Genomic DNA, 15,000 nt, shown 5'->3' with positions numbered 1-15,000 from the left:
CACACATATAAACACAAAACTGAATAGCACACATATAAACACAAAACTGAATAGCACACATAAACACAAAACTGAATAGCACACATAAACACAAAACTGAATAGCACACATATAAACACAAAACTGAATAGCACATATAAACACAAAACTGAATAGCACATATAAACACAAAACTGAATAGCACATATAAACACAAAACTGAATAGCACACATAAACACAAAACTGAATAGCACACATAAACACAAAACTGAATAGCACATATAAACACAAAACTGAATAGCACACATAAACACAAAACTGTATAGCACACATATAAACACAAAACTGAATAGCACACATATAAACACAAAACTGAATAGCACACATAAACACAAAACTGAATAGCACACATAAACACAAAACTGAATAGCACACATATAAACACAAAACTGAATAGCACACATAAACACAAAACTGAATAGCACACATAAACACAAAACTGAATAGCACACATAAATACAAAACTGAATAGCACACATATAAACACAAAACTGAATAGCACACATAAATACAAAACTGAATAGCACACATATAAACACAAAACTGAATAGCACATATAAACACAAAACTGAATAGCACACATATAAACACAAAACTGAATAGCACACATAAACACAAAACTGAATAGCACACATAAACACAAAACTGAATAGCACACATAAACACAAAACTGAATAGCACACATATAAACACAAAACTGAATAGCACATATAAACACAAAACTGTATAGCACACATATAAACACAAAACTGAATAGCACACATAAACACAAAACTGAATAGCACACATATAAACACAAAACTGAATAGCACACATAAACACAAAACTGAATAGCACACATATAAACACAAAACTGAATAGCACATATAAACACAAAACTGTATAGCACACATAAACACAAAACTGAATAGCACACATATAAACACAAAACTGAATAGCACACATAAACACAAAACTGAATAGCACACATAAACACAAAACTGCCTTCGTCTTAGCTCAATCTAATCGTATCTAAGATACAACTAAGATTCCAACCACAGATTTAGCTAATACATCTGCAAGCTTCACGTGTAGTTTTAGCTAATCACTACCTGCTGACGTTAGCTCTATTGCCAAATCTGTCTGTCTGAAAAATGCCATTTTAGTGTCAGAATGCTCAGAAGATACTGTATGTGGCAAACTGGATGTGATATTTACTTTGGTGACTAAGGAGCGAAAGAATCGTAATTTGTGATCACAATCACTTCTCCCATTGACTCCAATAGACTCAGGACCTGCTCGTCTCCTAAAGGGGCGTGGCAGGGGCCAAACCCATGTGACACGTTTGGGGCCGTGGTGGCCTAAAGGTTAGAGAAGCAAGGTTGTGACCGGAAGGTCATCGGTTCAATCCTTCGGACCGGCAGAATAAATCTGGGTGGGGAAAGTGACAAGGCAGCCCTTGCCCCGTTACCACCACTGATGTGCCCTTGAGCAAGGCCCTTAACCCCAACTGCTCCAGTGGAGCTGCTCAGTGGCCAGCAGATCAGAGTGTGGTTGTACTGGTGAGCTTCCAGGTGTGAAGGTGTGTGTGAATCTTTATTTTTATTTTTATTTGACCTTTATTTAACCAGGTAAAAACCGTTGAGAACAAATTCTCATTTACAATGGTGACCTGGCCAAGGGGCCGCAGCAAGGGTAAAAAACAATACAAACAGTACATCAGGTCAGCACAAGGCAACACATATATAATACGTATAGTAAATAACGACAAGACAGAAGTAAAATCAGGAAGCAAACAACAACATTCAATGAACAAAGATGCAGAAGGAGGGGGGTTGCTGGGAATAAATGATGGGACTATAGGGGGAGAGAGGGAGGGAGATGCCTAACGGCAGGTGCAGCGGTCGACTACGAGCTGTTTCAGGGTGTGTTTGAACATGTTGAGAGATATGAGAGCTGTGAGTTTGAGTGTGTTTTGAAGTGTGTTCCAGTCATTTGCTGCGGCAAAGCGGAAGGAGTTACGGCCAAAGACAGTACGGGCTTTTGGGATGGAGAGCATGATGAAGTTGGTGGATCTTAGACGGTAATTGCTGTTGGAAATATGCAGGAGGGATGAGAGGTACTGTGGACACATGCCGAGAATGGACTTGTACACTAGTTGAAGCCAGTGTTGAAGCCGCCTGATGTGAAGGGAGGGCCAGTCCACAAGTTCATACAGGTCACAGTGGTGAGTCGAAAAGGGGGCATTTGTGGCAAAGCGGATAGCAGAGTGGTGGATTGTGTCCAGTTTATTGAGGATGCTCTTTGAGGCCATCCGGTAGATCGTGTCACCATAGTCGAACATGGGCAGGATGGTCATTTTGACGAGGATGTGTTTGGCAGAGTGTGTAAATGACGCCTTGTTGCGGTAGAGAAAACTGAGTCTGGCTTTGACTTTGGCCACTAGGTTGTTTATGTGTGTGTTGAATGAAAGGGATTCGTCCAGCCATAGTCCGAGATATTTATAGGAGCTGACAAACTCCAGCTCAGAGCCGTCGGCAGTGTAGATCTTGGGGGTGGGGCTGGCAGTGCCGGGGTTGTTCCGGGCAAACAGCATGCATTTGTTGGCAGTGAACAGGGTGCTCCTGAAAAAGACAGCATTGCTCTCAGTGAGACTCCCCCTGTATAAATAAAGGTAAACAAGGCCAGGTGGAAACCTGGCATAGGGCCGGTGCATGGTAGCCTATTGCCTATTACTTATCCTACTGCATAGGCTAAAGTACCCGCTAACGTTCACGTAGCATATTAATTAATTAATCGTTCGGGGAATAGCTTATTATACGCTGTAACGTTATGGACTGCTAACGTTCACGTAGCATATTAATTAATCGTTCGGGCAATTGGTTATTATACGCTGTAACGTTATGGACCGCTAACGTTCACGTAGCATATTAATGAATCGTTCGGGCAATTGGTTATTATACGCTGTTATAGGCTGTAACGTTATGGAGATTTCATTTAAATTACTGCCTGTCTATTGTGTTATGTTATACAACTGCTACCGACTCCACTCGCCAGCACCCCCCTCCCCCCAGCTCTTTCTAAACAAAGACTCCTCGTGTCTCCACTCCGCGAGTGCATATAGTGGAGACATACCTAACAACAATGAGATGATAGCCTATTACTTAGCCTACTGCATAGGCTAAAGTACCTGCTAACGTTCACGTAGCATATTCATTACCCTTACTGTGGCATGTCAAGCTGCAGCGTCCTCCGTGTAACGAGCAAAAAAGTAGTGTGGAGCTGCAGCGTCCTCCGTGTCCGTGTAACGAGCTAGCCACAGTATACCTGGGCCGTTTCTCAATACCGAAGAATGCATTCTTGTTCTTGGGGAGAACGTTCTTGCTAGTCGTTCTTGGAAGAATTAACTTGCTAGGTCACAAGCACACATGACGCTGTTGGCAGTTTGAGACGATGCGTTCTTGAGGGTATTGCGCAATACCAGCGCAGAGGCCGCCTGCAGTACTACACAAATAAAAAGCTCAGCTGATGTAGATGCAGCCAATTGTGCTCTGGAACTTTTTGCCATTTTTCGCCATAAATGTTCGTAAAGTGGCACTTATTGAAACCTACTACCCTGCTTGTAGGCATCAAAAGTCATCAGAAATTAATTTAGTGATGAAATAAAACTTTAAATTGTAAAAAACTTTCCGGAGCTTATGGCGTCTTCTCTGCTGCGTTCTGCCTCTGCTTATGCCGAAATGCATGCTGGGAGTGTGGAAAGACATTTAGAACCTGAATCCGTGCTCAAATGGTCTGGGCGACAGAGTCGAATGTAGGGGCCCTGCTGTGCATGCTGCACACCGGCCCCAAAAACAACACCACTGATACAGACAGTTGAGCCTTCTCGCTCTAAACAGTCTCTGGAGAGAAGCAGCCTTGTTTTCAAACTGGCAAGTGCATTTGTGAAATCTCTTCTCCTCTCCTCTCCTGTCCTCTCCTTTCTTCATCTCCTCTCCTGTCCTCTCCTCTCTTCACCTCCTCTCCCCTCCTCTCCTGTCCTTTCTCCTCTCTTCACCTCCTCTCCCCTCCTCTCTTCTCCTGTCATCTCCCCCTCTCCTCTACGGTTTTCCTAGACACTCATATATTACACACTCTTGCCAGGGCACTAGTGCAAAGTCACTTTGACTATGCTGCCACCTCATGGTACACCGGACTAACACAACGATTGAAGGGCAGGTTGCAGACAGCCCAAAACAAATTAATCAGAGTTATACTTAAGTTGCACCCCCGTACTCACCTTGACACCAAGCACTTTGAAAGTCTCCGATGGTTATCGGTCGAAAAGCGCACTTTATATATTAAAATGCTTAGTCTTTTTATAAGTGATACATTGTAGAAGAGGGGTGATCTCTGCACAAACCGTGTGCGTCAGGTGCGTCGGAGCATCAGGTAAGTTGAAAGAGGAAAATCCCGCACACTGACTGCACTTCAGACTTTTATTAGCAACGTTTCGGTCACAACAAGACCTTCATCTGGCAAAAGTGATTTCTGAATGCAGACAACAGTTATATATAGGCACAAGGGGGTGTCGCAGCAGCCAATCACAGTCAAGCAATCAGGCTGACAACATGCCTAATAGACACTGCAGGTGTCAGTCAATCATAATAAATACATACAGAGCAAACAGAATACATGAGGATCAGCCTTCACACACCTATACATTTCCCAGTAATAAAAATAAAGGGAGAATGATTAAAAGTTCCCAGTAATAAATAAAAGGAAACTTGAGACGGCTATTCCCAGTGATAAATAAATAAAGGGAGGAAGATTAAAATACACAGTAAGAATTTTTTATATCAAATGGGCTATTGATTAAAAAGTTCCCAGTAAAAAATATATAAAGGGAAACTTAAAATCAAAAAGGCCATTGTTCCCAGTAAGATATAAATAAAGGGAGACTAATTAACAAGTACCCAGTAATAAAAATAAATGGAGACTAGAAAATAGCAAATGCGAACTATAAATACAATATCAATCAACAATAGAATGCAATAAATATCCATTAAAATTCAGAGCATAATGTTGAGTTGTAGTTAGTCATTTAAACCTTTAGGTGTTAAAGTTTGGAGGTAAAAAATCCAAAAAGCCTCTCTTTTTTTGAGGAGCAGGTCATGGTTGCCCCCTCTAGGTGGCAGGGGAACCTGCTCAATGCCACAAAAACGTAATGAGGCAATATCATGGTTGTGATCATTAAAATGGACAGCAATAGGGTAAAGATGATCGTTTTGTCTAATAGAACTCTTGTGTTCGCTTATTCTCTGTTTGAGTTTGCGAGTCGTCTTACCCACATAGGCCAGTCCACAACAACAAGTAATAAGGTACACAAGTAATAATACTCTTGATAGGGATCTTTTTACCAGTGTGGGGATGGTGAAAAGAGGTGGTCTTGAAGGTGTTGTGGCATTGGGCGCAGTTGCCACAGCGGTAATTCCCATTGGCTATAGGAGCAAGGAGAGTCTGTCTCGGTTGTGGGTGATTATTAAAAGAGGCATGTACCAGACGGTCCCTTATGTTTTTTGCACATTTATAAACAAAGAGGGGTGGATGTTTAAAAGTATCTGATAATTCACTGTCAGATCTTAAAAGATGCCAATGTTTCAAAATCGTGGCTTTGATGAGGTGAGAATGGGCGGAATAAACCGTAGAACAAGTAATAGAAAAGTCCTTCTCACCTTTCTCACTTGTTTTAAGAAGATCGAGACGGGGTTTGTTTAATGCTGCAATGTAGGCCGCATCGACCCAATCAACAGGGTAGCCCCGTGAACACAATTTAGACTTCATGTCTGCAGATTTGCCAATATAGTCCTGTGTGGTGGCATAAGTGATACATTGCCCTGCTGCTATTTGCTTGATCTGCTGCTATTTATTTTATTTTGAGTTCCTTTAATGTAACCGCTCTCCGCTGTTTTATGTTTCTTTTAAATTGTTGTAAGTGTTTTATGTTTTTTATGCCTCGTCTTACTATATGTTTTATGTGAGGACCACAATGGAAATAAGCCCTCGGGCTTTTTTGTGTTTTTATCCTCGGTGATTGATATATTGTTTGTTCTTTCATTACTATATGTACTGTTGTGTTATTTTATTTTATCACCAAATAAATTCATTCATTCACTACTATCCTCTCCTCTCCTCCTCTCCCCTCTTCTCCTGTCATCTCCCCCTCTCCTCTACTATCCTCTCCCCTCCTCTCCTCCTCTCCCCACCTCTCTTCTTCTCTCCTCTCCTCTCCCCACCTCTCTTCACCTCCTCTCCTGTTCTCTCCTCTCCTCTCTTCATCTCCTCTCCTGTCCTCTCCTCTCTTCACCTCATCTCCTCTCTCCTCTCCTCTCCTCCTCTCTCCGCTCCTCTCCTCTCCTGTCATCTCCTTCTCTCCTCTACTATCCTCTCCCCTCCTCTCCTCCTCTCTCCCCTCCTCTCCTCTCCTCTCTTCTCCTGTCATCTCCTTCTCTCCTCTACTATCCTCTCCCCACCTCTCTTCACCTCCTCTCCTGTCCTCTCCTCTCCTCTCTTCATCTCCTCTCCTGTCCTCTCCTCTCTTCACCTCCTCTCCTCTCTCCTCTCCTCTCCTCCTCTCTCCGCTCCTCTCCTCTCCTGTCATCTCCTTCTCTCCTCTACTATCCTCTCCCCTCCTCTCCTCCTCTCCCCACCTCTTCTTCTCTTCTCTCCCCTCTTCTCCTGTCCTCTCCTCCTCTCCCCACCTCTCTTCACCTCCTCTCCTGTCCTTTCTCCTCTCCTCCTCTCCCCACCTCTCTTCTCCTCTCCTCTCCCCTCTTCTCCTGTCCTCTACTATCCTCTCCCCACCTCTCTTCTCCTCTCCCCTCTTCTCCTGTCCTCTCCTCTCTTCATCTCCTCTCCTCTCCCCACCTCTCTTCATCTCCTCTCCTCCTCTCCTCTATTAACACATTAAGTGCCATAGACGACCTAACTCGTCTTACATAATCCAGCGCTTGAGTGCCAAGGACGAGCTAACTCGTCTTACATCTTTTTCAGTGGTTTCCACTAGCTGGCGCCCTTGGGCAATATGTGAATGTGGATCCGACCTCTCCCGCTGCCCCGGAAGTACTCTAACAAAGATTTCTATATAGGGAAGGCGGGCTCTTTGATCAGCGTGGGTAGTAGGTAAGTTTGAGCGAGAAAGACAGACAGAGAATTACATAGCGATTTATATATAGAGAATTTCAGCAATTTAGCAATTTAGAGTCAGATTTAGAGCGAGTTGGTTAGCGTAGTTGATTTAGTTGTTAGTACAGTAGTAGTGTTTAGTATAGTCTTTATAAAGACTTTGTTTAGATAGATAGTTAGCGGTAGTTACAGTTAGTGTTCATTGTAGTTAGCTTAGCACATTTAGCGTTAGCGTCAGTTCATTTTAGTATTTAGCCTTTATTCTAGTAGTTTATTCTAGTTCAGTTTGATCGAGTTGGTAGCCGGTAGATTAGCCTTATTTCAGTTCAGTTTGATCTAGTCGTAGCAGTAGTTGTTTTATTTCAGTTTAGTTGGGAGCGGGTGGCGTGTTTGTGCCATGCCGGCCAAACGCAAGCGGTCTTCGGCGGCTGCACGCAAGCGATCGGCCGATCAGAGATCACTGCTTGATTTCTTTTCCGTCCGGAACGAGCTTGTGCCGGAGACCGATTCCGAGGTCTCGGATGATGAACGGGGTGAGCCTCTGCATGTCGCGGCTGCGGCTGCAGGGCTCACGTCTGAGTCCGAGTCGAGTGACCTCCAGTCTTCTCCAGACGCGGAGGATTCTGAGGAGGAGTGGGCCCCGTCGAGAAGCGAAGCTCCAGAGAGCAGTGGTAAGACGATGTTTGAGATGACTTGTGTAACTTGTGGAAATGTAATTACTATGACTATACAAAAGCCAGCAGTCAGTCAATTCATTTTACTTTTATTTCAGACTCTGAACAGTCTGAAGATGAGCCTGAGGCAGCCAGCTGTAGCGGTACTGGTGCTACAGCCTCTGGTGCCAGGAAAATGGGTAAGAGCACACTTCAGAATCAGGTTTATTTTCACATCACAGGTTCCAGCCAGCATTCAGTACCACACATATAAAAAACACTATTTTATGGTAATTATGTATTTCTATAATTTGCAGATTGTGGCAGTGGAGCTGGCAGTGGGAAACGGCCTGCAGGTCCAGGCTGGAGTGACGTTGACTGGGAGCCAACCCACATCCCCTTCAGAGCAGAACCGGGTCCTCATAGTGGTGGTGCTGCTGAACCAGTTGACTTCTATCAGCTCTTCCTGGACGATGAGCTGCTCCAGGCTATTGTAGTCCAAACTAACTTGTATGCACACCAGTGCATCAGTCAGGTCAGTGAGGCTCTGCCACATTCAAGGCTTGGGAGGTGGAAGGACACTACAGTGGCAGAACTCAAGAGCTTCTTGGGACTATACTTCCTCACTGGGATCGTCCAGAAGCCTAAACTGGCCATGTACTGGACCACAAATGAACTGACTGCTACCCCCCACTTCAACAAAACCATGTCTCGCAACCGCTTTCAACTGCTAACAAGATTCCTCCATTTCAGTAACAATTTTGATGTTGATGGTGCAGACAAGTTGTTCAAGGTCCGGCCAGTTCTGAACGACCTGTTAGAAAAGTTCAGAGACATGTTCACACCGAGTCAAAACATTAGTATTGATGAGGGGATGCTCCTGTGGCGTGGGCGGTTGGCCTTCAAAGTCTACAACCCACAGAAACCCATAAAGTATGGGATAAAGTCCTACATCCTCTGTGACTCCCAGACAGGTTACTGCTACAACATGAAGCCGTACTGTGGTGAGCGGGCCACCCTAGGCGAGACGGTGGAGTTCCTCCTCGGGGACTTGGCAGGGCAGGGGTACCATTTGTACATGGACAACTACTACAACTCTGTTGGAATGTGTGCACAGCTGCTGGAGTGTCAGACACATGTCTGTGGCACTCTGAGGAAGAACAGGGGTGAGCCACCTGCTACCATGGTCACCAACCACACCGTGAAGCTGGGGGAAACGGTCATGCGCCACAACGGTGGCACCATGGTTCTGGCCTGGCGAGATAAAAGAATCGTGAAAATGGTCTCCACGCTGCACGACGACACGATGGAGACGGTGCAGGTCAGGCAGAAAGGCAGCACAGAGAGGGTCGCACACACAAAACCCAAGTGTGTGGCAGACTACAACAAGTACATGAATGGGGTCGACAGATTGGATCAGAACATTGCATACTATCCGTTTGCCAGGAAGACATCCAGGTGGCCCTTCAAATTTGTCATGTACATGTTTCAGATCTCTTTTTATAACGCCTTTGTTCTGTACAAAGCTAAACACCCAGCTAAACGCCAGAGAAAGTGTGAAACATTGCTGGATTTCATCCTGAGTGTTATCGGTGTATGGACCAGACCTGTGGTGGGGGGTGGCGGGGAGGAGGTGGGGGCTGGCGGGGAGGAGGTGGGGGGTGGCGGGGAGGAGGTGGGGGCTGGCTGGGAGGAGGTGGGGGCTGGCGGGGAGGAGGTGGGGGCTGGCGGGGAGGAGGTGGGGGGTGGCGGGGAGGAGGTGGGGGCGGGGGGCAGTGACCAACCTGCAACCATGCCCCGGCGACCATACCTGGACCCTCAATGCAGGCTGGAGGTCAAGCTAGCGGGCCATGTAATGGTCCTCATACCAGCCACACTCAAAAAAGATGGCCCAACGAGGAGGTGTAGCATGTGTGCAAAGAAAAATCTTAGAAAAGAGACACGCTACATGTGTGTCAAATGTGGGGTCTCATTACACAGGGGTAGCTGCTATGAGGAGTACCACTCAGACAAGAACCTTCCTCAGCGGCGCTGGCGCTGAGTAGGCATGGGTCGTAAAAAAAAAAAACCTGCCAGGGATTGTTTTTGCTCTTTGTTTGATTGTTTGCTAGCTAGCAGGAATACATAAAAAAGTACCTGCCGATTTTCATGTAACTTTGTGGATGGGTGTAACATGGGCCAAGGAAGTACCCATTACATTTTGGAGCAGTTCTGGATTCGGTGTACGAGCCCAAACCGGTTTGATCACTAACCGAAAAAAACTATAAAAAAAAAAAAAAACTATATAAAAAAAAAAAAAAGCTGAGTCTGCTCTTGTTTTGTATTTATTTTGACATTTATTTATTTTATTATTTGTATTATTCCTCCATTATTGAAAACAACTATTGTTCAGATGTCTGATGTCTCACTGATGCCAAAAATAAATGGTGAAAAGTGACTGTTCTGCCTGTTTTATTGAATTTCACAAAACTGCATTTTTCTCAGCTTTCCTTCTCAGAGGCCAAAACCATGCTGTATTCAACGGCTAATATCTACATAACTACTAACTCTACAAACTAACTCTTTTAGACAGAGAAAGCACACATTCTATTAGTTCTTTTTAGATGATTGGTGTTCACGAAGTCTTAACAGAAAAGAATCCTCGGCTGTTGTAAAATGAGCCAGAATCGTCAAAAACACCCCTGGCACAACTTACCTACAGGATTGAAAAAACGGCTGGCACTCAATGTGTTAATAGCTTCTTTCCTCCTCTCCACTCCTCTCTTCTCCTTCTCTCCTCTCTTCTCCTGTCCTGTCCTGTCCTCCTCTCCTCTCTTAATATCTTCTCCCCTCCTTTCCTCCTCTCCTCTCCACTCCTCTCTTCTCCTCCTCTCCTCTCTCAGCTCCAGCTGGTGTTTTGCAGCAGATGCTGCTGGCCAGGCAGCAGCCCAAGCTGATCGTCAAACTGAAATCAGCCAAAAGTAGGACCAGAACCCAGCTCAGGTGAGAGAACCACTGGAGAGCTTTAACACACCCAGTGGATGATGTGTTCAGCCTTCAAGGAAAAATCCACCCTCACATCCCAATACACCCCTTGCCCCTAATCACTTAGCCCTTAACGCTCGTTTTGTGCGTTCACGTGTCCTGGTAGAGTGTCCCCATTCTTGTTGGGACAGAGACGTGTCCTGGTAGAGTGTCCCCATTCTTGTTGGGACAGAGACGTGTCCTGGTAGAGTGTCCCCATTCTTGTTGGGACAGAGGGCTAGGGTGAAGTGGTAGGACTATATAGCCCACCAAACAGAGCTTCTTCAGAGATTCAAGATTCAAGATTCAAGATTCAAGATTTTTATTGTCACTCCATGGTACAAGTATCACGTGTGAAATTCTTGTGCTGTGGACTCCGTTTACGACATAGTACAAATAGGCAACAAGCAATGAGCAATAGGCAATAAGAAATAGGCATCAATAAGCAATACTAAGCAGCAATAGGCAATGCGGCAGAATAGCGATAAGACAAGTCAGTGGCATATTCATTGCACATAGGTGCACGTCATGTGCATACGTTAGACGTGTTCGGACATTTTACTTCGACGTATTTGACATTAGGGCTGTCACTTTTTCCCCAAAATAAAATTCGAACGAACTTTAATTGCCCGAAATTCGTTCGAATATATTCGAAGTTTTTTGGTTAATTAAAAAAAAAAAAAAAAAAAAAAAAAATCCCAGTCCAGCAGCCTGTTGCACCAGCTGAACGTAAGTTCTGTCTTAAGTTAGGGTGTAAAGTCCACACTAACTGCTACGTTCAAACTAGTTAGTTTGACACTAAAGTTGTGTCTTTGTTTGGTTGCACCACGGAGACGTAAGGTACATCTTAACTAGTAGACCCTAAAGTCCATACTAACCAAAATAGTGTCGCAGACAATGACGTGTACAGTATCTGTGACCAATCAGTGAAAAGCACGGTGGAAACGATGTTTATTTACGGTTGTTTAAGTGGAGTGAAAACAGGACATGTTGCCCACCGCAAATTAGTGCTTTCATATTTCATCAACACTAATCAAATGAGAACGTTATTGAGTAACGTTCGTTTAGGTTCATATTACTGTTAACGTTTATCTGTCAGCTCTTCATCAGTATTGTAGGCTATACCACCATCCTGCCTCACTAAATTGTTGCGGTTATTTTAATTTGTATGCAGTGCTGCAGCTTGTGGGAAACAAAAGCGTGAGTCATAAATATCAAAGGGTGTAATTTATCACGGAGAGCGCGTTGCGGACGCAAAACAACGATGCGCCACGGTGCCAAGTTGCAATCCGTGCCGACTGCTATTTTACGGAGGACTTTACACCTAGTAAGACGTAGCTGTAAATTTTAAGTTCTAACTTATGCCTACGTTGTAACTACCGTAAATTCCGGACTATAAGCCGCGGCTTTTTTCCCGTTTTTTGGCCCCTGCGGCTTATATAACGGTGCGTCTTATCTATGGATTTTTTCAGAAAAAAAAAAAAAAATACAAATAAAATCTCTCTTTTTTAGCACTCTTTCTAACTATAAATCCACTTCTGTTTTAATTTCCTCTCTTGCCCTCTTTTCACCACACCGCGGACACTGTGTGCACTGTAAAAATAAACAACGGTGGTGTTGTGTTATGTTGTTTTGTTGAAATGTTACGGTAATACGGTAAATGGGAGCTTCCTCAAACAGCCATTCTCTTTCCCGACAATCCCCTCTGTGCCTGACCACTTACATATGGTAATTACGGTAAGCAAACGGCCACTCGGCCATCAACTCCCTCCCCCGACTACCAGGAGAAAATCACAAACTTCGGCGAATTCACACAAAGGAAGATCAAGGAATATTCCATCGAACCGGAGCAGATCATAAATATCGATGAAGTGCCTTTGACGTTCGACCTGCCACTCACTCGGACTGTTAACAAGAAGCGCCCTGGAGGATTCTTTCACCAAAAAAAAGCTTTGCTCGTTCTCGACAGCATGAGAACGAGCAGTAGAAGCAACACTCTCACTTACCATGGGGAAGGTACGACGCAGCTTTCAAGTTGAAAGCAGTCAATCTCGCATTAAAAGAGGGAAACAGCAGCCGCGCGTAACCTGGGCATCGATGAGTCAATGGTGAGGCGTTGGACGGTGCAGCAGGAGGAACTGTCTCAGCACGGAATATTATAGGAGTGTGAAAACATCCACAATCACCAACGGGTTCCAAAACGCTGGACTGCTGCGGGATGAAGAGGATGACGACGCCACAGCTGGCGCTGAGGGCCGTCAGAGGCTTCAGAGGCTGTTCGATGCCGACAGTGACGAAGAGGAGTTCGTTGGTTTTGAGTGACAATGAAGGAGAGAGGAGAGTGGTTGACGAAGCCACCCTGAACCTGTTCGTTTCCGACACTGAAGATGAGGACTTTGGTGGTTTCAGTACGCAGGAAGAAGAGGAAGACGAGGATTAGTGACTTGACTTCTCTGGTTACAGGTTTGCTGCACATATAGCCTATTGTTGTGTGATTTTGTCTGGGGATTAGTGACCTGACTTTTGTTTTGTTTTGTTGAAATGTTAATAAATGGGAGCTTCCCCAAACAGCGATCTCTTTCCCGACATTCCTCTCTGTGCACGAACCCTTTCATATGGTAATTAAACATCAAAACACCCGCGGCTTATAGACCGGTGCGGCTTATAGAAGAAAAAAATAGTCAATTTTGGTCCCGCGGCTTATAGACCGGTGCGTCTTATAGTCCGGAATTTACGGTATTTCACTTGGTGCAACCCAAATATTTTTAGTAGTGCGTAAACTCGGACTTAGTGAGACTTTACGTTCAAACTAGCTTACGTTTCAACTTACGCACAGCTGGTGCAACCCACTGCAGGCCACCGGGCATCAGCCCGACGTGTTAGCTTGGACGCTCACAGTCACAACACTGCCTCACAAACTTGGCTGCATCCAACTCGAGACAACTTTTCAGACCCTGGAGACAATCTTTCTCAGAAGAGACTAACGCGACAAATCTGGAGACTTTTTCTGACATGGGATTAACATTACCAGCAAGCAGCAGTTGGTTAATTTTGGTTCATTAAAAAAAAAAAAAAAAAAAAAAAAAATTATAAAAAAAAAAAAAAAAAAATTCGAACATTCAAATTACATTTCGAAAACGAACCCCTCCCCCCACATTCGAAGTTGCATTCGAATTTCGAATGAAAAGTGACAGCCCTATTTGACATACAGTGCAAGTAGCATGTACCTTATTAAACATACAATTAAACATTAGGCATTGTGCATACGTTAGACGTGTTCAGACATTTTAAATTCGACGTAATTGACATACAGGTGCAAATAGCATGTACCTTGTTAGACATACAATTAAACATTAGGCATACATAATGGTAGCAGCTGCAGTACGGTACGGTACGACTACTACACTATTTGTGTATGTTAAGGAGTCTCGTGGCCTGCGGGAAGAAACTGTTCCTCAAGCGATTTGTGCGTGCTTTTGGAACCCTGTATCTCCTCCCTGAGGGTAGCAGGGAGAACAGGCTGTTGTGGGGATGGTTTGTGTCTTTGATGATCTTCAGGGACCTCCTGAGGCACCGCTGGTTATACAGTTCGTGCAGTTCTGGCAACTCGTCTCCTGTTACGTGCTGGGCCGCGCGCCTCACCCTCCGTAGCGCCCTGCGGTCCATGGTGGTACAGTTCCCGTACCAGGCGGTGAAGCAGCCAGTCAGCAGGCTTTCAATGGTGCCTCTGTAGAAGTCCCTGAGGATTTCTTTCCTTAGCCCAAACTTCTTCAGGCGCCTGAGTCCGTGTATTCGCTGTTGGGCCTTTTTGACAACAGTGGCGGTGTGGCCGGCCCAGGTCAGGTCCTGGTGGATGTTGACTCCCAGGTACTTGAAGCTGTCCACCCTTTCCACCACTGTGCCGTTGATGGTGATTGGGGGGTGTGTGCCCCCCCCTCTCCTGTAGTCCACAATGATCTCCTTGGTCTTGGAGACGTTCAGAGAGAGGTGGTTGTCCTGGCACCATTGTTCCAGGACCCTCACCTCCTCTCTGTAGGCCGTCTCGTCGCCCCCCGAGATCAGCCCCACGACTGCTGTGTCGTCTGCAAACTTCACGATGGTGTTTGAAGTTTGAGTCGCCACGCAGTCGTGGGTGTAGAGGTCGTACCAGAAGGGGCTGGA

General features: G+C 45.0%; 2 protein-coding genes across 2 annotated transcripts in view; both read left to right on the top strand.

The window, feature by feature from the left end:
- The window catches only part of LOC310789558 (NLR family CARD domain-containing protein 3-like), a 708,349-nt gene that overhangs the window by 98,216 nt on the left and 595,133 nt on the right, over positions 1-15,000 (top strand). The gene's annotated exons all lie outside the window — the stretch shown is intronic.
- The window catches only part of LOC310789526 (nephrocystin-1-like), a gene marked incomplete at its 3' end in the record, with an annotated part of 59,061 nt that overhangs the window by 43,162 nt on the left and 899 nt on the right, over positions 1-15,000 (top strand). The window contains exon 16 of the mRNA XM_083651162.1: positions 10,719-10,818. Coding sequence (XP_083507288.1) covers positions 10,719-10,818 — 100 coding nt within the window. The remainder of the gene's footprint in view (positions 1-10,718; positions 10,819-15,000) is intronic.

The sequence above is a fragment of the Poromitra crassiceps genome, assembly GCF_964638095.1.
Source record: "Poromitra crassiceps genome assembly, chromosome: 14".
Taxonomy (NCBI): Eukaryota; Metazoa; Chordata; class Actinopteri; order Beryciformes; family Melamphaidae; genus Poromitra; species Poromitra crassiceps.
This window is presented reverse-complemented; position numbering and strand designations above follow the sequence as displayed.